Genomic DNA, 26,764 nt, shown 5'->3' with positions numbered 1-26,764 from the left:
CTTATGAATCCTCACGAGGCAAAGAGAAATCACTGAATAAAAAAGGATGAACTCAACTAAGTATCTGCCATTAGGTAAAACAGCAGCCCAGGGTCAAAGATGAGATTTCATTAACAAGCCAAAAAAAGGTCATTATTTCCACACCTATTTTTAAGTTGTGGATTGAACTCCTATAAAATTATGTATTTGCTGATATAGTATCTAAACTTCTTGAAGGCTGAGATGAAGCTTGGCTTGGCTTTCTGTTAGAACACCATACCCACTAGACAATACTCTTGGCATCAATGCTTAAGAAAGGAAGGGATGGCCTATCTTATCCTTAAACAAAGAGAATACATATTATCTAGACATCATCTCCACATTGGTAAACCCGGTGATAAGAGAGATGTTTGAGGACCGGAAAAGGCTTTAGATGGAAGCCTGAGAAGTAGGCTTGAGATGGCATGAGACTTAAGTAGTTCTAGGTTGGCACCAGAAGGGAGGTTGAAATCTTATCTCTGGCTTCCTCCTATCCCTTTGATAATCTAGGGTCTCTTAAAAGAGAGATTCCTAAGAGACGTTGGCTGGGCAGGACTGAAGGGAAAAGATAGACTCAAAATAGCCTTGACAAAATAACATTTCTCTAGCTTTGTTCACATTCACTCTGTAGTCCTTTCAGCCCCTCACAAAATGTGTGAGTGCAGTGTAATCATAATAAGCTGTTAACTATTACTGTTATATATCCAGCTACCTATCACTAGGTTCATTCCAAAAATTATCTGAGGTGGCTAGCACACATACAGCAAGATAACAATAAAAATAAAAACAACCACCAAAATATAGAAAAGGAAGTCAAAGTCGACGCTAAGCATAAGGAAAGGAAAATAAGCTACAACCAGGAGTATCATTCATACACAGAATGCAGGCTTTTGGGATCTGTATACTTGCTATAATAGTGACACTGAGCTTTCTTATACAAGCATTTGAACTTTGCAGGTATATTCTGATTTCCTTGGAAAATCCAAGTTCCTTAGAACATGAGCAAAAAGAGGATCTTTAGGGAAAGAAGAGTATATTAGCATTTATTTAGAGTATACTGTCAGATTTCCTTAGGCCTAAACTTATGGTGTACGGCTGGTTTAAAACCTGTTACCCGAGATTTCAATTCCTGCAGAATGCTCCTTAAGAGAACTTTCGTTTCTATTTTATTTTGCCACTACCTCAACTTTTTGCCTTTTCTTCCTTCCCTCCCTCCCTTCTTTCCTTCCTTTCTTTAAAACTCTAATACTGATGCTTGCTTAAGACTTTCATTCAAAGGCTAGTCTTTGGCTTTGCTGCCATTGCTATTTAAATAGGAGATACCTGATTTGTTTATATATTTTTTCAAAGCAAATTAATGAGAAGGAAACTACATCGAGCCACTGAAAGTAATAAAAGTTGAAACATAAAATATTTTATACTTTCATGTAAGAAGTCGGTGGCAGAATCTCTAGAAGCCACCTGGAGCTCAGGAGTCTGAGAGAGTGAAGCTTTTTGGTCTAATAAAGGCAGGCCTGCACAGGTGTGCTGGTAGGCAGGTAGGCAGCAAACGTCACGCTCCAGGGCTGGAGAATAACGCATGCTCCCTGGAGTATTGTTGTGGTTTTCTTTTCCACTTAAAAAAATGATATTGTACTGAATGTAGCTCATAAAAGTGTCAGACTGATAGGTTCGCAGCCCCAAATTTCTTTCTGCAAAGCAAGAGCAACACAGGCAGGGATATTATAAATTTGCTGAAACATTTTTAGTAATGGGACTTAACTGGGGCAATATAGGAGCTTATAAGCATGCCAAAACTTTTAAATGAATCAGGTTGATCATCTGAAGGCTGTGATAGGAGATAAATGAATAAATTCATAAGAAGCGCAGGTAGCTTTACATGTCAACTCAATTGCTGCTCCTAGAAGTTTCATTTTTAATTAGGCACAAAGATTATGTAAAATGGCCATTCAGGGCAGAGGGCCACTTAACAGAAGATAATGGGGTCTCCAATCTTTTGCGCTCCTATAAAATAGGTCCTGCACTGACTGGCCATGGCACTACTCTCCTGTCTTGGAAGAACCTACATTGTTACTATTGTTATATCCTGTGCTTTATATTATTCAGGTGTGGACTTTATTTTCCAAAAGCCACTGAAAAAAATGTATGGCTCTTAGATCAGAAAGAAGATGCTTAAGCTTTCCCCACAATTACTAACTGCTTTGCTAGTACAGCTAGCTATAGGCAGGGGGGCTATAAAATTCCTGTTTTAGAGGAATAAAACATAGAATAGGTTAAAATTTGATGACAAAAATTCATCTGTCAATTCTAGAGGACAGCTGAAAGGCTGAGCAATTTTTTCTATACTCTTGTGAGGGCTATGACAATAGGGCACTATCAAGGTAGAGAAAGGAGTCCTGGTTAACACCGCTTGATTTGGGATGGGTCACCGAAAGGATGTACTCTAGCAGTAATGGTGGATCAGAAGTAGTAAGTCTTTCGAGGACTTAGAACTCACTTTTGAGTCATCACCAGATGAGATAATTCCAGGGTGCTAGTGCTTTCAGGAAGCAGTCAGAAGCAATTATAATCATTTTGAAAGGAAACTGGCATCATTCTAGGCCTCCAATTATTTCTAAAAGTTATTTTGCAAATCATTGTCAGATAAACAATAAAAATAAATAACCAGGAGCTTAAAGAGACAATACAACATGAATCAAATATAATGAGAACTGTAGTCAATAGACACATAGGGGGACCAAATGCTGGCATTATCAGACACATGTTCTAAGTAACACCTATTATTTTCAAGGAGATAAAAGACAAGATTAAGAATTTTAACAGGTATTTAGATACCAAAAATAAGATAACATAAAATTATATATGAATGAATGGATTAATTAATATCTTGGATTCAGGTGAAGAAAGATAGGTCGGAAAAAAAATACCTAGAATAAAGTATGGAAAAATAAAAATTTGGTAAATGCATGAGGAAGGTTAAAAGATAAGGAGGGCATAATAGTAAGGTCTGAGATATATATAATTAGAATCTCAGAAAATGAGAAAAGAGAGAAAGGGGAAGGAGCACTATTTGAAGAGATAATTGCTGAAAACATTTCCAAGTTGACAAAAAATATTATGTCACAGCTTCAAGAGCACTCACAAACTTTAAGAAGAATAAATAAAAAGTAATCTTTACCTAGGTACATCATAGTAAAATTGCTAAAAACCAGCAAAGGAAATCTTAAGAGTAAGGGGGGTGAACAGGACTCAGATTACTTTCAAAATAAATGACAATATGACTGAGTTGATTTCTCAATATAAACAATTAAGCCAGAGTTATAGAAGGATATATTCATAATGCTGAAAATAAGTAGTGTCAACCAAGAATTCTATAGCCCAGCAAAATATCCTTTAAACATGAAGCTGTACAGAAAAGAACATTTAACAAAATCCTATACTTCTTTATAATAAATACTCAAAACTAGGAACAGGAGTTAACTTTTTCAACTTGATAAAAGTCATCTATGAAAACACATGGCTAACACCATACTTAATACTGAAAGATTGAATTTCCCCCTCTATGATAAGAATCAAGACAAGGATATCTGTTCTCATTATTTCTGTTCAACTTTGTACAAGAGGTTTGAGTTAGGACAATTAGGAAAAAAGAAAAAAATAAATAAAAGGCATCCATATTGAAAATGAGGAACTAAAATTGTGTTTATTTGCAAATGACCTGATTTTGTACATGAAAAATTCTGAGAAACCCAAAAACCTCTGCCAAAACCCAAAAAACTATTAGAACTCATAAGTGAGTTTGGCATGATTGTAGGATACAAGATCAATATACAAAAATCAATTTGATTTATATAAATTAGAAATGAATAATCCAAAAATGAAATTAAGAAAACAATTCCATTTATATTAGCATCAAAATTTAAAGTACTTAGTAATAAATTTTTAAAAAGTAGTACAACATTTACAGTCTGAAAACTACAAAACATTGTTGAAGGAAACTAAAGAAGACCTAAATAAATAGAAAGATATTCCATGTTCATAGATTGGAAGACAATATTTTTAAGAAGACAATATTCTCCAAATTGAACCAAAGATTAAGTGCAATCCCTATCAAAATCTCAGCTGGTCCCTTTGCAGAAACTGACAAGCTGACCTTAAAATTCAAAAGGAAATTAAAGGGACCCAGATTAGCCTAAACAATCTTTTAAAAAAAAGAACAAAGTTAGAAATTCCCAATTTCAAAATGTACACTAAAAATCTACAATAATAAAAAGAGCTTCGTATGGCAAAAGAAACAGATCCATGGACTAGAATTGGAAATCCAGAAATAAATCCTTGTATTTGTGATCAATTGATTTTTGACAATGATACCAAAATAATTCAATGAGTCAAAAGGTCTTTTCAATAAATGATTCTGGGACAAGTGAATGTACACATGTAAAAGAATAAAGTTGGACTCCTTTTCCACATCATATATGAAAATGTATCATAGACTTTAAGGGCTAAAACTCTAAAACTGATCAAAGAAAATATAGGAGTATATATTTGTGACCTTGGCCTTCTTTGATATGGTACCAAAAGCAAACGTGTCCAAAAGTTGGACTTTATTAAAATTTAAAACATTGTGATTAAAAAAATCATCAAAAAATGAAAAAATTCACAAATGGAAGAAAATATTTGTAAATCAAATCTTATAACTGACTTGTATCTAGAATATGTAAAGAAATTTTGTAAGTCACTAATAAAAAGACAAATGACACAACTGATAAATGGGGAAAGGATCTGAATAGACATCTCCAAAGAAGATATACAAATGGCTGGTAGGCACATGGAAAGATGTTCAACATTGTTAGCCATTTGGGAAATGCAAATCAAAACCATAATGAGATACCACTTGGCACCCAATAGAAATGCTATACTCAAAAGACAGATAAAAGTATTAGTCAAAATGTGGAGAAATTGGAACACTTACACATTGCTGATTGGAAAGCAAAATAGTGCAGACACTTGGAAAAATACTCTGGCAATTCCTTAAATGATTAAACACTGAGCTACCGTATAGCTCCATAATTCCAAAGAGAAGTGAAAACACATGTCCATACAAAAACCTGTACTCAAAAGTTTGTTGTGGCACTATACACAATAGCCAGAAAGTGGAAAAAATCCAAATGTCCATCAAGCGATGAATGGATGAACAAAATGCACATTATTTCTCAGTAAAAAAAAGAATGAAGTACTTACACATGCTACAACATGTATGAACTTTGAAACTTATGCTAAGTGAATGAAACCAGTCATAAAAGACCATATAACTCCCAAACTTCAGACAATACTACAGAGCTACCGTAAACAAAAACATACATATGGATCAATGGAAGAGAATAGAGAGCCCAGAAATAAACATACACACCTATGGTCAATTAATCTTCGACAAAGGGGGCAAGAATATACAATCTAGAAAAGACAGTCTCTTCAGCAAGTGTTGTTGCAAAAGCTGGACAGCCTCATATAAATCAATGACATTAGAAGATACCCTCACGCCATACATTAAAAATAAACTCAAAATGGCTTAAAGACTTAAACTTAAGACAGGACACTATAAAATTCCTACAAGAAAGCATGGGCAAAACATTGTTTGACATAAATCTTAGCAATGTTCTCCTAGGGCAGTCTACCCAGGCAAGACAAACAAAAGCAAAAATAAATAAACGGGACCTAATTAAACTTACAAACTTTGGCACAGCATAGGAAACTATAACCAAAACAAAAAGACAACCTACAGAATGGGAGAAAATATTTGCAAATGATGAGACTGATAAGGGCTTAATTTCCAGAATATACAAACAGCTCATGCAACTTAATAACAGAAAAACAACAACCCAATCCAAAAATGGGCAGAAGACCTAAATAAGCAGTTCTCTAATGAAAACATACAAATGGCCAAGAGGCACATGAAAAAATGCTTAATATCTCTAATTATCAGAGAAATACAAATCAAAAGTACAATGAGGTATCACCTCACACCAGTCAGAATGGCCGTCATTAAAAAGTCCACAAACGACAAATGCTGGAGAGGGTGTGGAGAAAAGAAAACCCTCCTCCACTGTTGGTGGGAATGTAGTTTGGTGCAGCCACTATGGAAAACAGTATGGAGATTCCTCAAAAAACTAAAAATAGACTTACTATATGATCTAGCAATCCCACTCCTGGGCACATATCTTGAGAAAACTATAATTAGAAAAGACACATGCACCCCAATGTTCATAGCAGCACAATTTACAATAGTCAAGACATGGAAACAACCTAAATGTCCATCTACAGATGACTGGATAAGGAAGTTGTGGTATACATGTATACAATGGAATATTACTCAGCTATAAAAAAGAACAAAACAATGCTATTTACAACAACATAGATAGACCTGGAGATCATCATACTAAGTGAAGTAAGCCAGAAAGAGAAAGAAAAGTATCATATGATACCACTTATATGTGGAATGTTAAAAAATGACACAAATGAACTTATTTACAAAACAAACAGACTTACAGACATAGAAAACAAACTTATGGTTACCAAGGGTGGAGGTGGAAGGGGGTGGGAAGGGATAAATTGGAAGTTTGAGATGAGCTGATGCCAACAACTATATATAAAATAGATAAACAAGTTTCTACAGTATAGCACAGGGAACTATATTCAATATCTTGTAGTAACCTATAATGAAAAAGAATATGAAAAGGAATATATGTATGTACATGTATGACTGAAACATTATGCTGTACACCAGAAATTGACACAACATTGTGAACTGACTATACTTCAATAAAAAAGACCATATATAACAACTATGTTGAGATATAGTTCACATACCATACAATCCACCACTTAAAATGTACAATTCAATGGTTATTAATATATACACAGATTTGTGCAACTAACATTGCAATTAATTTTAGAACATTTTCATCACCCTCAAAAGAAACTCATATCCATTAGCAATCACTCTCCATTTCACCCCAATCTATGCAGCCCTAGGTAGCCACTAATCTTCTTTCTGTCTGTAAGATTTGCTTATCCTGCACATTCCATATAAGAATGTTCTAATATCCTTGCATTATCTGGAAAGATGGTGAAACAAAATAAATATAATTTGATACAAGAATATATGCTATAATCTCTGATACATTCATTAAAAGAAAAGTAAAAATGTACATTAGTCCCCAGTTAATAAAGCAGGAAATAGATGGCACACTCGAGCTGGGTAATTTGAAAAGAGGTTCATAAAGGAGCTCTTTATAAATATGTGACCAAGTTTAAATAAAACAACACAATACATAACAAAAGGAGATAGTGCAGAACTCCACTGTGTCAAGAATTGTGAAGGGTCAGAGATTTTACTTAACTTGCAAGTTGACAAATTATCCTGCTGTAGTTTTAAGGAGGCTGGCAGAAGACACAAAACTCCTGGGTCAGAGACAAAGGACAGTTTGTCACTCACAGCAACAGCAGTAGCCAGAGTATCAGCATTTGAGCAGTTCTCTGAGCCTGAAATTCCCATAGGGTTAAATAAAGAGGTCAGGTAACTCTTACACATGCAGTGGATTGCACTGTAGGAGAGGAGCCATGCCACATGACAGGGGAATAAGAGAATAAATATCCCAACTTCATATTCTTCCCACTGTTCAATCTCTTGCTGATGTCTTCCACTGAATGAAACCAACTAGAAGTCAGAAAGCAAGAAAGTTCTTTGATGTCATCCATAAAGTTGACCTTCCTGGGGCCCAAGGCAGGGTAGAAAAGGACCGAAAATGAACCAGATGGGACAAACAGATAAGCAGAGGGGAAAACATGGAGTAATACAAAGTAATCTAAGAGGAGATAAGAAAGAAGGGGAAAGGAACACAGAAATGGTTAGACAAGAAGAGAGCACTTAATAGGATAGAGATTTAACCCCAAATATTCTTCAGTAAAAGCAATGATCATCTAATTGGATAAAAACCAAATTAGCAAAGAGCCCTAATCATATGTCATTTACTAAAGACACTTCTAAAACATGGAGTTTAAAAAATGTTGACGCTGAAAGTATGGAAAAAAGATGCACCATAAAACATCAGCCAAACTGTATTAATATCCGACAGACTTGAAAGCTGAAAAGCTACTAGAGAAAGGAGGTCACTTCAAAATGTTTAATGCTTCAATTTACTGAGAAGACCTACTAATTCTAAATTTGTAAAATAATACACTAAAATTAACTTCTAAAAATGCAGCGTTAAAACATATGAAGCAAAATAGAAGATATAGAACAAAAAAAACTGGAATCACAGTGAAAGATTTCAATATGACATCTCTCAGGATATAGTAGAACAAACAAATAAAAAATCATTATGAATACAGAGAATTTAAACAACATGGTTGACACATTGATCTAATTAACATATTACGTATAGAACAATAAATCCAACAACTGCAGAAAACAACTATTATTATATTATTATTATAAGTGTTGACCATATGCTGAGCCAAAAAGTAAGCTTCTACAAATGTCAAAGGATTGAAATCATACAAAGTACATTCTGTGACAAGGTAATTAAACTATATATTTTTAAAAAAAGAACAAAACAAAAAGACAACTAGAAAAATCTCTATCACAATGGAAAATATAAAATATTTTGAACTGAATAGTGACAAAAATACGACTTATTAAAGCTTGAGAGATACAGTTATGGAAATAACTGAAAGGAAATACATGTTTTTAAATGTGAATATTAAGAAATATGAAAAGCTAAATATCAATGAGCTATAAGCCTCCATGTCAAACATTTAGGGGGCAAAAAAAAGAACAGCAAATAAACTCAAAGAACATAGAAGGGGGGAAATAGAAAAGAAAGAATAGAAATAAGCAAGATAGAGCATAAACAGACAACAGGTTATTCTTGAAAAACTTTACAATTCAAAGTCTGGTGAATATAATCAAGAAAAAAGAGAGAAGGCACAAATATCCAATGCTAGAAATAAGGAACAGGCTGACATGGTAAACCCTTTAGGTATTTAAAAGCTAAGAAGAAAATATGAATAATTTTCTGCTAAAATATTTGATAATTTAGATGAAAGAGATAAAGTCCTAGAAAACACAACTTATCAAAATCAACACTAGAAGAAATAAGAATTTAGAATAGTCCTAAAATTAAAAAATTAAAAAATATTAAAAAAAACTTTCCCCACAAAGAAAACCACAGGGTCAAATTACTTTGTAAGTAAACTGTATCAACTATTAAGGAACAAATAACACCACTGTTATAAACACTCTTTAAGGAAAGAAAAAAAGAGACACTTCTCACCTCTAGCAAGGCCAGCATAACCTTATATCAGCACCTCATAAGAATATTATGAGAGAAAAATTACAGCCTAATCTCATTCATGAACATATGTGAAAAAATTATATTTATCAGCAAACTTATCAAAAACATATTTTAAAATGTTGAAAAAATATTAAAAATGAATACAGTTTATTCTATGATTGCAGTCTAGTTTACCATTAAAAAATCAACATAACTCATTACTGCAATAGAATGAAGGAGGAAAACCATATCAATTCAATATATGCAGAAGTACTGTTTAATAATATTCAATATCCATTCATGATAAAAATTCTTAGCAGACAAGGTATATAAAGGAACCCTCCTTCCTTATCTGAAAAAGGATATTTATGGTAAGGGTATGACAATATTATATTTAATATCTATCCCTTTGAGATTGGGAATAAGACTGGAATCTGTGCTATCAATACTCACATTCAATATTGTACTCATTCCTAAGCAATGTAGTAAGATTAAAAAAGAGACATAAAAGACATAAAAATTAGAAAGACAGCAATAAAACTGTCATTATTCATAGATAATATGGTCATTTACATAGAAAACCTAAAATTCACTGCATTCAGTGAAATTTTTAGAATTAATGTGTGAAAGCAATGTGGATAAAAAGATCAATACATACAAATCAGTTGTTTTTCTCGTCAACAACAGATGATAGAAAATCAAAATTTAAAAAGGTATCCAAAATAGTATAAAAAATATCAAATATCTAAGAACATGTTTAAAAGTATATATGCAGGTATATATGCAGAAAGCCATAAAACATCATTGCGACAAATTAAAGATATAACCAAAAGGAAAGATAGAGCAATTTCATGGATTGGGCCATTATTTTTTAAAAATATTATTCCTCCTCTAACTGATTTATAGATTTAATACAATCCAATCAAAATCCTAGCAGGTCTTTGTAGAAATTGTGAATCTAATCCTAAAATGAATAGCTTGAAGAAGAATAAAATGAAAAGTCTTGTTCTATTGAATATTGACAACTTTTACAAATCATAGTAATTCAAGCAATGAGATATTGGTATAAATATTGATAAATAAATCAGTGGAATAGAAGAAAGAGCCCAGAAAAGACCCATGGAAAGATAAACAATTGAATTATGACAAAAGAGGGACTGCACAGTTGTGAGGAAAGAATAATCTTTCCAATGAATGAGCCCATGACAATTACCAACTTATGGGGAAAAAAATTAAACAACCTCTATACTCCACACCTTCACACATTCATACCATTAGAAAAAAAAAATCAGTCTTGGGTGGATCACAGATTTAAAAGTGAAAAGCAAAACAATTAATTTCTGGAATATATAGGGAAATTTTCTAAGCAGGATATAAAAATACAATCATAAAAAGATAAATTTGGCTATATTATACTTAAGGGCTTCCTTTTATAAAACGATACCATTTAGAGGTCTTGATGTAAGACACAAAAAGGGAGAATAGATTTACAAAACTTAACTAACAAAGAGCTGGTAATTAGAATATTAAAAGAATAAGAAAAAGACAGACAACCCATCATAAAATGGGAAGGAGATGTGAATTGGTACTTATCAAAAGAGAATGTCCAAATAGCAAATAATCAAGTGAAAGAAGTGCTCAATCTCTTTACTCATCAAGAAAAGTCAAATTCCACCATGAGATATCACTATATGTTCACCAGAATGCCCACTGCAAAAATTCTAATAATGTTCCAATTGTCAAGGATGTGAAGAACTAGGGAAACTTATGCATTGCTGGTGATGGTGAAAAATCGGTACAATTAATTAGAGACACGAGCAGTATCTACAGATGAGCATAGACACACCATGACCGCACAATGCCACTCCTGTACAAGCCAAGCAGAAATGCATGCATATGTGCACCAAGAGAATGGTGTTAAGTGTTCACTCCCACAGTGCTAATAACAGCCCAAAGCTGGAAGGAGCCCAGATGCTTATCAGTAGTAGATAGGGTAAATAAGTTGTGGTATTTACATACAATAGAAGAATTGGAAAAACCACAGCTGCTTCTAAAAGCATGCAAGAATCTCATAAATAATATGTTAAGGGAACCAAAGCAAGCACAAAAGGGTCACACTGCATGATTTCACTTATATTAAGGGTCCAAACCAGACAACCTACTCTATTGTGGGTAGGGATGGCTATTTACGGTTACACTGAGTTGATTACTATGAAAATCTGGAATGGAGGGCAAGGCTTTTGGAGGACTGACAGTAACGCATTACACGACCTAACTCAGCGTTTACCTTGTGATAAGTCATCATACATTTTTGTTTCTGAACTTCTTTTCTGTACATGGGTTATCTTTCCCAATATAAAGGGTTAAGAAGTTTCATTTGATGAGAAAGGGAGAGAGGAAAACAAAGGTGGACACGTTTTCCTTAGGGGCAGGAAGGCTGCGATCCCTGGAGAGAGACAAAGGGGGCAGAAAAGGCTTACAAATGTGGGAGGGGCCAAAGACAAACTGCTTCCTTAGCAATTTTACTGGCTCAAGTCAAAAGAGACAACAGCCACTAGGGGAGAACTCGCTCTCTGGTACCACATCTACCTTATTGTTTCAGATATCTTTGTTAGTTACGGGGAGGAAAATCTCTCTTTTTAACGTCCCTTTTGACAGAAAAATGCCTCCATATTCTCTTAGGCTGTACTAGGTCTGATAGTATTCTGCACCTTTTATATTGCAAACAGTTCTCTATTTAGAATCATTTTTTGGGGGTAAACCTCTTAGATACAAAAACTAGCTCTTTTGTTGGCTTCTTCAAAAGCGTGAATGAGGGAATTCTATCATTCTTGGTATAGATTCTCTAGGTGTCTGGAAGTAAATTCAATATTTAATGCCAGTCTACAAGACAAAACTATTGAGGTTCTCATTCCTTAGAGATTTGTTCTTTTCCTTTTTGCTCCTGATGACTGCAGGTATTACAATTTTTACCCATGGGGGTTAGAGGAGGAGCTTACAGCCTGCATACAGACAATCCCAGGATTTCCACTAAATGAGAAAACGCCCAGAGAGGGGAGACACAATTGGGATCTCATTCTAACCAATGAATACTCTTTCCTGAGGTTAAGAATTTATGCTGGGAAATAGAGCAGAGTACTCTACTGGGAATAGTATTTCCAGTGATTCCAAAGATACAGTTTTCACCTACCATTTTCTCTGACAAAAAAGACAGCCTGCTGTGTGTGTGTGTGTGGGGGGGGGTGTTGCTGAGAGTACAGAAGGGACAACAAACTTCAGCCATTGATTCACTCTCCTGCTAAAATGCTCAAATTGTATCATTTTTAGAAAGGAGCAATGGCTGCCTGCAAGACTTCTGGATGAAAATAGGAATGATTGACGATGATGATTATGATGAAAGTTTTCTTTATGTCTTTGGCTCAAATAATCTGCAAATACATGCCTCTTTTTTTTATTTTGCTGGAATGATCTCAACATATCTGTATGCTTTTACAATAAACTCTCTTAAAACCCACACACAGAATCTAGACCATACTTCAGGGATCTGGATGTGACTGAGGGCTTTGCCTGGCATCAATATATGTTGGCTATCATTATGATTAGTATTTACTAATTTTATCCCACAGGAGAACTACCATTTTGTCCTGGCTTAGCCATTGGATTGTATAAAGTGTCCTGGAGGCCATGCCCAATGTGTGACCCAAGGCAGTACTGCTCTATATTGGGTCTTAATTTTGACATCAAGAAAATGAAGAACTTGGATTCTGTAAGCTCTTTGACTCAAAGACTTTCTTCTTCCACGAAGTACTCTAGGTTTCCCACAGGCTGGGGGTTAGTGACCCCTGGGCGTCAGCAGTGGTTGATGAGAAGATGAGCGTGTGCGCACGCGCGCGCACGGATATGGAGGAGAGGGTTTTGCCAGTTTCTTTAGGAGGCAGTGTTTGCCTTTCCCTGGACAGAGGTTGTGAAGGTTAAGAAAACCTGGTGAAACAGATGCCAGGGACAGATGTTACCTAATTTGGTCAAAGAACAAAGGGTGTGTAAAACATTTGGAAATCCTGAACAGTGCGCTGGGATGGAGGTCCTTACTGGAAGAGCAGAAACAATTACCACCCAGAATTCAGAGTAGGGTTGCTGCATCTCAGAGGGTGAGCACAATGTAATTAGTGCTTCAAATAGTCTGGATTCTGGGCATGGAATCTAATGGGTTGGAAGCCTGACTGCACCAATTACTAGTGCTTTGTTGTACCAGGTACCCCGAGACTTTGAGCCCCAATTTTTTAATCTGTAAAATGGGGCAAACATTCTGTTGTGAGGGTGGACCAGGACAAGGCAGGGTGGGGTTCTCCCTGTTCAGCAGGAAAAGAATAGAGGCTTTAAAAGGTTTCCCAATCTCATTAAATGAGAGCTGCACTTATCAGAATAAAATTAATAATTTTTCTAATTCCTAAGACGCCGTCAGGTTTACTCATACCTCACTGAGAATTCTCAAACGTCTCAGTAGTTTTCTATAATGATTGTAATCCCTGCTGCCCTGGCCACTCCTTTCCCCTCGCCCTTGTCTTTAGCAGCGGAGTGGAAGGAAGAAGAGGCACGCGGGGCAAGGGCCGGGACAAACCTGGTCCCCTGGCCTCCTGGCACGGTGGCGCCTGTCATGGCGGCTCGGCGTCAGCTTAGGTGATCTCAGATGGCAGGTCAGGGAGAATGAAAGGGTCTGGGGGTCCGCGCTGCCCAGACCCTTGTCCCGCCTGCGGTCGGCTAAGCTGGCCCGTTGGGAGCGCCGGCTCACATGGGTCCCGCCTCCCGCGGCGCGGGCCCGCCCCGACCCTGAGCTCAGCCTCGCGCTCGGACGCCCACCTGGGGAGGCGGCTGCCCGAGCCTCGGGCGCCAGCAGCCAGGCCACGGCACGGGCGGCGCGAGCCCCACGCCGGCGACCCCAGCGCCCCGGGCCCCGCGCGGAGCACGCCCGGCTCCCGGCGCCCTCCCCGCCCCCTCCGCGCCTCGCCCCGCCGCCCGCGGCCCCCACCCACCGGCCGCTCCTCCCCTCTCCCCACCCTCCTCCTCCGCCCCCTCCCCTCCCCCGCCGCCTCGCCTACTGCTCCGCCGCGCGTCTGAGCCACCCGGGCCCGGAGCGCAGGCGGCGAGGCCACCGCACCTGCAGCGCGCTCGGGCTGCCGAGCCGGCACCTCGCCTCCCGACGCCCGACCTTCTTCTAATCCCGCGCGGGGTCTCTCATGACGCCCAAGCCCCCTGGCCGGCGACAATGACCACTTCCCTGCAAGATGGGCAGAGCGCCGCAGGTCGGGCGGCTGCTCGGGACTCGCCTCTGGCTACTCAGGTGTGCGGCGTTGCCCAGGGGAGGGGCGACGCCCGCGACCTGGCGCCGGCCCCCTGGCTGCACGCGCGGGCGCTCCTGCCCCCTCCGGACGGGACTCGCGGCTGTGCTGCAGACAGGTAGGCAGCCCTCGGAGGGCGCGGGGGAGTGTCCTGGGTTGGCAGCTGGCGAGGGGGTGAGGAGGCGGTCCTCGGGGGTGAGCCATGTGCCCAGAGCTGGGCCAAGTTTGTGAAAGTCTCTGAAGACAATTCCCTTTGAGCTGGCTCCTACCGGATCAGCAGGACATTGCGATCTCCCAGCGCCTTATAAATAGCATCACCGTTTCATTGAAGCTCGGGATCTCTCTCGCTTCTGCCCATCCGTGTGAACTAGGAGGCCAGGCTCCAGGCTGACCGCCCCCTTCCTTTTTTCTTCGTGGTCTTGCGTTTAAAAAAATTCTTTTTCTTTTATATATTTAAAAAATCATAGAATAAATGAGTTCACCTCCCACATAGAGTCTTACAGCGACCCTGGAGAGGCAAAGCGCGGATTGACATTTGAGCAGTCTTGCTGTTCAGCAGGAAAGAATAGAGGCTTTAAAAGGTTTCCCAATCTCCATAGCATTCAGCATTAAGTGCCTGTAGAGTTAACAATTTTGCACATACTTTAGAAAAGAAAAAGCCTGCAGCAATACAAAAATCTATAGTCCTTTATATTCATACATTTAAATGGCACTTTTTTCCCCCCAGATTTTCAAAGTGCTTCAACTTCACTGAAGTTAAAATTACTCTGCAGTGGACTCGAGTACATTTATACTAGCAAGTTCTATTCACTTACCTCCTCAAAAACACTGCCTTGCAGTTTAGTATCTATAAGCACTTGAAAAATCAACAGACTGTGTGTGGGCAACATTGTGAATGAAATTTGAAGTGAGATGAACCACAGCTATAATTAATAAACCATAACTTTCAAAAGTTATTAGTAAAATAGAATAGGGATGAATTCACTAAATGTTTATGGACTTTGTCAATTTAATGGATACAAAACAGTGCCTAACTCCTCGGGATGATTTTTGCCTCAGTAATTGTGTAGTCTGTATTTCAGCTTCAGGAAAATTATCAAAAGTGCTGGAAATGGGGTTTCCAGGCCCAGTGATTTTTTTTTTTTAGCCAAAAAAAAAAAAAAAAAGAATACTATGGAAGATTGATTTATATCAATTGACATGTTTTATTTTGACCCACAGAAAGTACATCACAGACCTTTGCTGTATACTTTATATAATATCAGTGTTGTCACAGAGTGGTACGTGCTGGCCTTAACTTTTTAATCGTGACAGAAATTATATTTTACATTCTGTTTTATGTAAATTACATCCTATGTTCTCTTGGTGTAGGAGAAAAAAGAAAGATCTTGATGTTCTGGAAATGCCATCTATTCCAAACCCTTTTCCTGAGCTATGCTGCTCTCCATTTACATCTGTGTTGTCAGCAGGCCTGTTTCCCAAAGCAAATTCAAGGAAAAAACAGGTATGCATTTTAAAATGTTCAAATTCAAAAATCTTAGGAGTTATATGTCCATTTAGTCTTTAAGATACTCAGTAACTTACATTAGTAACAAAGGATTAGCATGGCCTATTTTAAATAACTACTGACTGACATAGTTCTTTGCCATTAGTTTCCTTTAGGGTCTCAGTGTTCACATCTGTATAGTGGGAATGTTAAAACTTTCCTGTCAGGCTTTTGGGGTGGGTTAAACGAAAGAATATATGAAAGTACAGAGCCTGGGAACTATTATTATTCACATTGTAGGTGGGAGAGTTATATATGATAGTAGATGATGAATTGTAAGTCAACGTGAGATCAGTGGTATTGGGATGAGAAAGGCATTGATTGGTTCCTTTAATACCTTCCTTAACCTTTCACCTTTTCAACCCAAGTCAACCTGATTTATTAAAGGAAAGTGATAATGGTGAATCTGTGGTGAAAGGTGATTGGAGTTTAGGACTCTACAGGTCTTCTTTCATTTTAGTGAATTCCTCAGTTTGGAGGCTTCTGGCTGCAGAAAGCAGATGACTTGTAAGTGATGATTAGCTTATGGACTTAATTTTTATGATTTCCTTTCTTTTCAAGTTTCTAGTTTGGGACTGACTTAAGCAAATTAGACTTCAAGGACCAAGCAACTATGGGGAGATCCATCACAATTATATGTTTTTTTTGGGGAAAAAAATCTATGTATCCTAGGATAATCCCAGCTCTTCTGAATATACATCTGCCCAATTTTGAATCAGCAAAACAAAGAGAAGCTTCACTAGGCAAAATGTACCTTATTCTTGTAAGGGTAGTAGCAATAAATTTAAATGGTTAGGTGCTTGCAGTGAGGAGAGGCATAATGAATGGAGAGGAAAAGACAGTTGATTATTTCCCACATCTATTGTTCTCTTTCCTTTTTCCTGCACTTTTACTGCCTGTGATGGGTTCAGTAATGTGTGTTTATAGTTTTAGGAATGAAGGAACTACCCCCAGGAAATAGATGAATTCTTGATAACATACATCAATAGTAGAGACAGTAGAGGAGCATCCCATGGGATGTTGTATTTTGATGGACATCTGTTATAACAAGGCTTATATACTTGTTTTTTGGGGGAAGAGGGGTTGAAATTGAATTGGTACATGTGCTTTTCAGATAAGGATTGGAGAAAGTGGGAGTAAATATTCTCAGAGCAGAGGTATGTTCTGAATTAGAGTCTTTGGCGGAGGTGGCAAGTCCTTAAGTGAGTAGGACTGAGACTGTGGATGGGGAGATGATCAAGGAGGAGACTCTTTCTGGAGCTTTATTATCAGGGTGAAGTTTAAAGCCAGAGTGCTGCTTAAATGCCTGAGCCTTTTAAAAGTTTGGCTTTTGGGTTGAGATCTAAGATGGGAATATGAATGATAGATTTGTTTGTGCATCGTGGTGATGGAAAAAACTGATTCTGGATTGTCCATGTGATCCAGAATGGGAAAAGGAAATGCCTGATGATGGCATAATAGTCATTTGAGGAATTTAATAGATTGTTTCTCTATTTAGGAAGGGCCTGCTATGTTTCTTGAACCATCTTAGGCTCTGAGGCACTGAGCCAAGCAAAAATTCCATCCGAAGGATGTTTATCAAGGTGGGGCTTTGATTCGGGGTTGGGTTAGGAGTTAGGAGTTGAACAGAGGAAGGGGAGAAGAGGGAGAGAGGACTGGGTTTACTCTGACTTTAATTTCATGAATGAGCTCCGGGAGAATGCCTGTGTCTGTCAGATGTGCCCATAGGGTAGGGTTTGTTTTGAATAGAGAGAGAGTAAGTGTTTTATGCTCAAGTTAATAGAGGGAGTAAAAAGAGAGAGTGGATCCAAATGTCAGAGTTAAGTCAGAGCATCAGTAGTCATCATCCTAGGGGAAGACATTTTACCTTGGGGAATGATAACATTTCTTCAGACCAAGTTTAGCAAATTGGCAAAAACGGGAAACGGGTGCCATGCTACTCTTGACTCCAGCTGGTTTCCTGCTGGGGCCTTGCGTCCAGTTTCCACAGTGACCTTCTCAGAGAACACTGCACCCTCAAAGACAGCTGGACTCTTTCAGGAGCAAAGAGTTCTGGCTTGACTCCTGGAGTCCCAAAGGGGTGTTCCCACCTGAGAAGTGTCCTTACTGCTGATCTCGTCCTTGGCCCAAAAGTTCGGGTCTCCCCGAGGAGAAGGATGTTCCAGAGTTGGGGAAGAGGAAAGTTCCTTTTTGCATTCTTTTATGGTTCCTTTTCTCCACCTAGACTTTGCATTTAGAACTGATCCTTTGTTTTTATTACATTTAGAACCAATCCTTTGTTTTCATTCCTTTGTATATGCTCAGTTCTTTGCAATGAGGGAGGTTTTGGGAACAGATGACTCTATGTAAGTAATTTTTTTCAAGCTCAATGTCTTTGTGACACAGATTACCCTTTTATAAGATGGTATTTCAGGCCCAATTATCTCTGACCTTCAGAGGTGATGTAAATGACTATTTTCGATAGGTTTCTATTATTTATGGTTGAAACGTTATAGGAGATGATGTCTTATTCTTTTATAGTCTCTTTTCATTTGTTTTGTTTAACTATTCCAGTAATTCTTTTCTCCCCATAGAAAAAGTGAAGAATTGCACTTGTTATTTACAAATAAATGACCAGAAAATTTGAAAGAATCCAGACTAGAAATGCTAAGTTTCACGTGGTCTTTCAAAATCACAGTCAAAATTCATTTTACAGGTCATAAGTATTTTTTTACAATTTGAGATATCTACATGATGCATGAGTGGTAAAATGCATTGAAGCCATAAGTAGGATATGCTTTATCTACTTTTGAAAATAAGATATCTTTTTGCAATATAAAAAGCATATAATACTGTAGGCTTTCAGTATTTTTATTTTAAAATAGGAGCTAGAATGACATAGAATCTAGATTCTTTATCCCCCCCTCCTTTTAAATAATACTGACTAGATATATTTCTTAAGCATATTTCTTTGTGTTTACCAACAAAGCAGATATAAAATGTACCTTCCATATACATGGTCCAGAAAAGTTGCTTGTGATTTAAATTATGTATTAAAAGTGACTTAACTTATGAATTTAGGGATCTTTCTTTTTTTTCTATTACTGATTGAAATTTACTAGGAAATCATACCCTAGCACTTATTATTTGAAGAAAGGGAAAGAATAAGAGATCTTTAGCCCTTGCCCCTGTAAAATAATCCATTCTTTTCTCGAGTTTGTCTACCCCCAGGTAATTTTTGTGCTTGGATCAGCTTGTGTAGTAGCTCTGGGTAATTGCTTTCCAGAACTATGCAGTGTAACTAGTCCAAAATAAAGCCTCTGAAGATTTTAAAGATAAAAGAATCACCTATGAAAAATAGTGTGTTGTGGAATGTTCAAGCTGGAAGAGATCTCTGAGATCATCTAGTTAAGTGCTCTTCTTTTACAGATGAGTAAGTTGAGGCTAAGAAATGCTATGCAGCTGATGGTGTCACAGCCAGGACCTGAAAACTGGATTTCTTGAGGCTTTGACAGCCCTCTTTTAGGGAGGTACAATTTCCACAGAAATCAAGAACCATTAGAGTTCTACAGTAATAAACCTGTATCAGTGTTGCTAGTTACAACCCTGCCCATAATACAAGAGCAGGGACAACAAATGGCATTTGGTAATCTTCACCTACGGACCTAGATTCCCCCTTTTTCCTTTCCTCTAGTCCAGCTATTTCTTTGTGTTTTTCTCTAGCTTGCTTCTCTGTCTTCTTCTTAAGATTGATATGAAAAAAATCTATCAAATAATTGGTTTATCGTCAAAAAGTTTTATTAGTATTATTAATAACTAGATTTTCTATGAAGTTTATAGTCCACAGTCACAAGAATGCCAGGAAGTGGGCCTGTCATGCACATTTTAAGATTTTTTTTTTAAAGTACAAAAACCGGAAGTGATTTGTCCTTGTTTCCACAGTTTAGATGATGGGAAATCAAAAAGAATGTCATTGCTGATTGTGCTTTGCCCCTCACCAACCTGTTTCTGGTATATTCTGTATTGAATTAAACCTTTTTGTATATCTCTGGAAAATAAAAAATGTCTTCCAAATAATTAAGAAATTATTTTCCACGTGCTCTGCCTTTGATTTTGTTTTCCTCTCACATGTCAGGGACTATCAAATGATAAGTTCATCTCTGTCCCTAAATTAAAGGGCCTCTGATGTCATTTCTTTGTTTTGTCAGTAATGATCTTAATTTGTATGGTGCTGAACCTGTGGTTCTTGTGTGGCTGTTGCGTTAACCAAATTCACATACTCGTTTCTCCAATATGCACAGAAGTAGAGGGCAGTGAACTATATGCCCCCATGGTCTCGTTTTCCGCATTCAGTAATTACCAACATTTTGCCTCATTTACTTTATCTGTTCCTTTTTGAAATTTTTATTGTATTTGTTGAAGCATTTTAAAGATAATCCTGGACATCCTGTCATTGCATATTTACCTAGTTTTGTATGCATCACTGAAAAGTATATTTTCTTATTTAACCAAAATGCCACTATTCCCTAACAAAAATATTAATAATTCCTTGGTATCATTTAAAATCATCCATAATCAAATTTTCTCAGTTGGAATGATACATGAAATCCTCAAATTACAAACTGGTTATATCTCAGAGTCTTTAAATGAGCTCTTTGGCAATTTAAATTCATTTTTAGATGGAAACAGCATATAAGTTGTATTTAGCACCCCCAGGCCATTTTACAAAATCCTACTTAATGTGAAATGAGATGCAAATAATATATATATGCAGAAAATATAATAGAAACAATACTTGCTCCTATTAGGGTTTCAAACTAATATGTGTTTCCATTAGCAGTCTGCTACTTTTGAATGTTGGTGCTTGATGAGTATCATTTTTCTTGGGAGGAGTTTGAAAACAACACAGATCTTTGTAGCAACATTAAAGTAGGCTTTATAACAGTACTTCTCAAAGTGTAATCACTGGACCAACCTCCTCAGAATCAGCAGGGATGCTTGTTAAAAATATAGATACTTGGGCCTCTTGCAAAATCCAGTAAATAATAATGTCCTGGTGAAGGGCATAGGAATTTGACTTCTTTTTGTTCCTTTTTGACATATGTACAAAATCAGGGGTACTCTGATTCTCTGCTGCTCTCAGACTCTGGGGCAATCTGACACTTGAAAATTGCAGACAATTTCATTTAGTTGAGAAAAGGTAGGAATGTTACAAATGGACTTTAGTTGGTATTTTATCCAGGTATTGATTGTTTGGAGGAAACAGCTTCACATGAACTAGCCTGAAAGGTTATGTTATGGTACCTGGAGGCCAAAAGTTCATTGACCCCGTGAGAGATTGGAATTGGGAATCAGAAAGTCAGCAAAAATCAAGGCAGCCATTTCCTCCATTCTCTTTCTTTTGTTTTCCCACAAACACAGCACAAAGTCTTTGCTTCTCCTAAATCCATTTCATCCTCTGACATTTCTCTGCAGCCTTACTTATCTTGATTGTGTGTCAGTGCTTGAGGTCCCAAATGGCCACCCCATTGGAATAAGTATTTCCTCCTATAAGTGGCTCGGTACTTGATAAGGGACTGGAGTCTATATTTGGAGGGAGTCATTAGCCCCGTGTGTCTAGCTTTTATTCAGTCAGCTGTGGCCAAGAGGGCACAGGGATATGGACTGCTGCTCACTGAGGAAGGATTGTGGAACAAATTCTGTGAGTAGGAAGTGTGGGTTCAGTAGGTATGACATATGGAGGTGGGGAGGAAACAATGGGCATCTAGTGCCCTAGGGGGAAAAAGTCTCAAACAAAAATTGTGGACACACAAATTCTTATTACGTATGAATGATATATGATGACCTATCAATTAATCTGACTGACTCAGCCTGCACAGTTCACTGTGGCCAACTCCTTTGCCTCGAATCACTTAATTCACTTGAAGGGCATTTATTTGACAGTGGTTTCAATTGATGCCACCCTTCAGTGATGGTCATCATCCTTGATCCTTATCCTGACCTTGGCATCTGATGACAGGAGCTATCAACTTAGGATCGTCCCTACTTCATGGTAGTTACCTTCGTCTGAGGCAGAAGGCAGCTGTCTTTTCCTGTTTTAAAACTGAAACCCTGTAGCAGATCTTCTGCTTGTCAAGGTTTTATTTTCCAGTTTGAAGGTTGCCTCTAATTTTTAGTTAATTTGGAGGATACATTTGCAGTCCAGCTTTTATCTGCAATATGACTTTATTTTTCTTACTTCTTTGAAAGCTCAGCTTCTGGTTTGTTTTTCCCTAGGGGCATATATTATTTCTATCAAGAGAAGGAAAATTGAAGTCATTCATAGTTCAATATAAATGTGGGCCTTAATTAATGTAAGAAAGCTCTCTGCAGTCTTACGGATGTTGCTTTGAAATATTTCAGTGTCTATAGAATGGTACTAAACTCATATATATATATACACACACACACACACACACTGATGTGTATTTGAGCGAGGATAAGCAGACTTGGGAATTCTCTTTTTGGGACTCTAGGTAAAGGATAGCTCAATGGAGAACCTGGGAAATGGCCACCAGTCTTTGCCAAAGAATGGGAGCAGAAGGGAAGCTTTCAGAATCAATTTAGAAGAGAAACGGGTGAGCTGATAAAAGGCGAGCATCCTTTACTTCTTGTCCTTCCCTTTGGTTCCACTCATTTAGTATTTTTCAAAGTCATGGAGAAAATAAACACAAGTAGGGGGATTCACATTCTTAACTAGTTTACAAATGCTTCTGTCAGTTCCAAAAGATCATTTATAGGCTGGCTGTTTATTCACATATATTTTTCCATAGATGTAATATTACTTGTGGTGGTTAGGTTGTTAGGGCAGTCAGTGAAAATTCCAATATCCTGGGCATAATGTTTTAATATGGTGTCTATGGGAAGATGTGGGGCAGTATGATGGAACTGAAAGCTATTGGACTGGGAATCCACAAACCTAGTCCTGCTGCTGGTGAGTGATGTGATATGAGCCATTTCCTACACTTTCTGGGCCAGAGAGTACTACAATTTCATTTTATTCCTAGAACAAGTGACTCTAATAGCTCTTAAAATACGAATGATTCCTTAGTGTGCAGGTGTCTTAGGAGGCTTTTTTGGCCCCACTGGCCTCAGAAATTCCCTCTCAGCCTTTGTTCAGATCTTCTCACATAGTTACCACTCCTTCTGTGATAAAGAGAACATTTGGGTGCCATGGGGCAAGGTGCACAGGCACCACCTTTATGGAGATGATGGGGGCTATGTGGCGCTAGTTAAACTAGGAATTGTCCGTCAAAGTCTAGGTCCCAATAATAGAGAGTCAGAAAAGGTATCACATCTGGAAGAGGCCAGGTCAAGTGGTGAAATCGTGCTTGAACTTAGAAATAAGGATATAAGATTAGATATGAATATTTGAGAATGGCATAGGTTCAGAATGCACTTGGTTCTGCCTGGCTTAAAGGGTTTGCGGAGGTCGTAACTTCAAAGTCCTTCTCTAAAGTCTTCATGCTCCACTCTCAGGTCATCCGTTTGGTTGCCCAAGCCAAAAACCAAGGAGTCCTCTTTCTGGCCTTTTGTCAAGTAGTGCTAAATCTTTCATCACAGTATTCTTGAGTCCATAAACTTCTCTCCATCGCCACTGCTACCATCCCAACTTGAGCCACTGTCTTCTGATGTCTAGGAGCCTTGTCAGTGGCCTCCTTGCTTCTTCTTTAGCCCATTTGGGTCCATTTTGCATATACTTGTTAGAAATGAACTTTTAGAAATGTAGATCATGTTATGTCATTCCCTGGTTGAGAACTTTTTGATAGCTTAGAATAAAATTCAGAATTTTACTGTGGCCTATAGGATTCTATGTGGTTTGGCTTCTGTCTGGGTCATAACCCTCACCTCCATCCTACTCTTCATTCAGTGTACAAAGCCACAGTGGAGAAGCAGCTGTACCTGCCTGTGAACTTGGCAAGCTTTTCTCTACCTCAGAGCCTCAGGTTTGGCTGATTCCTCTGTCTGAAACCTTTTTTCCTGGTTCTTTACGAAGCTGACTCCTCTTTATTCTTTAGGTCTCAGCATCAGATTACCTTATCAAGGAGGCCTTTTTTTCACTAGTCTACCTAAAGTATTATCTACACTGGGTTTTTTTTTTTTTTTCTCCACCCTATCATGTATCCTAGTGTATTTCCTTAGTTGTACTTACCATAATCTGAATGGTCTCATTTATCTATTTGGTCTAATTACTGTCTTTCTCTCCAAATAAAATATTTTGGTTTCATTGTCTTTGGGTTCTTTGATTAAAAGAATTAATGAGTAAGTGGACTGTTAAAGATAAGTAGTTGAAACCAGTTTAACAAATTATATTTTGACGTATTTATTCTAATCATGATCAGTCATCATCCTCGTCTTCATCAAATTTTAAAACATATTTCTAATTTTATTAACAGATTCTATTAACAAAAATAAAATTATATCCTAGGATCTTGGACCAGTGAGATTTTAACAGTATGTATCTTTTGCTTTCATTACACATATAGGAAAGTTTGATTATGTGTAATGAAATGAATGGATGTATTTCTGATTTTAATCATTATTCTTATTTAATGGAATTATAAGTAAAAAGTACATGGTGAATTGTTAAAACCTTCAGCTTATTGTGTGTTAAAAAGCCACACATTTAGAAAAAATTAAGTGGAAGTATCAATTGGGTTTATAATACGAGTCTCTCAGAGCAAGGGTAAATGTTAGCAAATGTTTTAATTATTACCTATAAATGTCATTGGTGAATGATTTAGGCCAGTGCTCATGATGTAGACATGAGGAGACATATACCCCTTGGAAATACAAGAAGATTTTCCAAGAGATGTACAAACTCAAGAGATTTAAGATAACCAGTTTCCAGATCCTCATCTTCCATATGTACTTCTCCCTTAAACTTATCTTCCTGAGAACCCACTTATATTTATAGTAACCTTCTCATTTGGTGCATTACCCCGGGGCACGAAAACCTCCAAGGCATCACACACAGGGAAAGCTTCCTACATGATTAATCAAGTACCACAAATCAGAAGGAGTTCCTGTCTTTTTATGCCTTATATTTCTGTTAAGGGAAGACACGTTAGAAATGTGGATCTTGGGCTTGTGTTGAAATATTCTAAATTCAGATATATGATGGTGTAATGGGATAATAACAATTTTAATTTTTATTTTTCAATTTTCTTTTGTTGACCTCAGTTCTTCCTTCTCCTGACTGATGTCAAAGAATAGATAACCTCTGTGGGAGAGTTTCCTAAGAACAAAGCAAATGGCGCCTCCATGGGAAATACCGAACGCTGAAAATGGCCTTTTGTCGTGTATTTAAATGTATTTTCCACTATTCTCAATACTTGGGACACATCCAGAGCTGAAAGAAAACGTACCTACAAACACCTGACGTTATATAGGTTAGTGCTGCAGGTGAGGGAAGGTCCCCGGGAAACTGACTTGGAGCCTGCTGGGGCCCAGAGCTCTTGGGAGCAGTGCCTGTGGGAATGAACAGAGGGGCAAGCTGGGCTGCAGTGCAGCCACAGCAGAGGCACGAGCTGATTCCCTAGGACCTCGAGCTGGGATGGCCCTACAGGACCGTTCAGAGTTAGGGTAGAGAGGCTGGGCCTCCCAGCGAGGGCCTGACCTTGGGCTTGGTGGCTCTCTTCAGCTGAGTGCAATAGCAGGCAGGGAGGACTTAGCCAGGTCTTAGTGGCTGACACCCCGCCAGCTGGGGGAATTAATTGTGCTTCAGTCCTGAAGGGGACAGGTTTGGATGATGTGCTACAGCATCTGCAGTAGTTAGTAATTCTGATTATTTTAAGTGTAACAGAAATCCTTTTGTGAGACGACCAGATTTTTGAAGATAAATTGGATAAAACTCAAGGATATAATTTGTACATAATTTTCTTTCAGATTTTATATGTCTTATTTAATATTGTGGTTAAAACCTATTATATCAAATGATATGAAATATTTATTCCAGTCAGTTCCCATCCTATTTTATCATAAAATGCTTTAATATTTTCTACTTTCTATTAATAAAATATACTAGCTGCTAGAGTAATTTTTAAAAGTATATGCCATTTGCTTTCATTAAAACCATAAGAAAATTGTATCATGATGAATACTACAACCTATGAAGTGATTTCTAATTTTATACTTACTTAAAAAAAATTATATCCAAAAGCAGAAAATCAAGGTGGAAATGTACACTCACCAATTACCAGAGGAATTCCATCCCTTTCCTAGCATTTTGTCATACTCCTCAGAACTCTGAATTCTGGGTGATTTTAATTTTGACTGCTTTCAGCTATTTCTCCGAAAAGATATAATCCATAATTAATTTTTAGTGTTTCTATAATTTTCTTCTCAGAATGCATATTGATACCTCTCTTTGAATTGAAAAGCGAAGTTGAACTTTGATAGAACAGAAGTCTGATTTGGCTGATTGATTTGAGAGTGAGGGCTAACGTTCCAGTTACATGGTTGACATTTTTCTTAAATTGAATGAACTAAATTTACAGCTCTAAACTTTT

The 26,764-nt window shown here is 37.6% G+C and overlaps 1 protein-coding gene across 3 annotated transcripts in view; it reads left to right on the top strand.

Moving 5' to 3' along the window:
* The first annotated feature begins 14,616 nt into the window (after window positions 1–14,616).
* Window positions 14,617–26,764, top strand: part of GRB14 (growth factor receptor bound protein 14) — a 104,872-nt gene continuing 92,724 nt past the window's right edge. For all 3 annotated transcript variants that reach the window (XM_074363798.1, XM_074363799.1, XM_010971391.3), the window contains exons 1-2: window positions 14,617–14,807; window positions 16,061–16,193. In XM_074363798.1, the coding sequence (XP_074219899.1) occupies window positions 14,617–14,807; window positions 16,061–16,193 (324 nt within the window). The remainder of the gene's footprint in view (window positions 14,808–16,060; window positions 16,194–26,764) is intronic.

The sequence above is a fragment of the Camelus bactrianus genome, chromosome 5 (assembly GCF_048773025.1).
Source record: "Camelus bactrianus isolate YW-2024 breed Bactrian camel chromosome 5, ASM4877302v1, whole genome shotgun sequence".
NCBI lineage: Eukaryota > Metazoa > Chordata > Mammalia > Artiodactyla > Camelidae > Camelus > Camelus bactrianus.
Note: the sequence above shows the minus strand (reverse complement) of the source record. Positions and strands in the feature narration are given on the sequence as shown.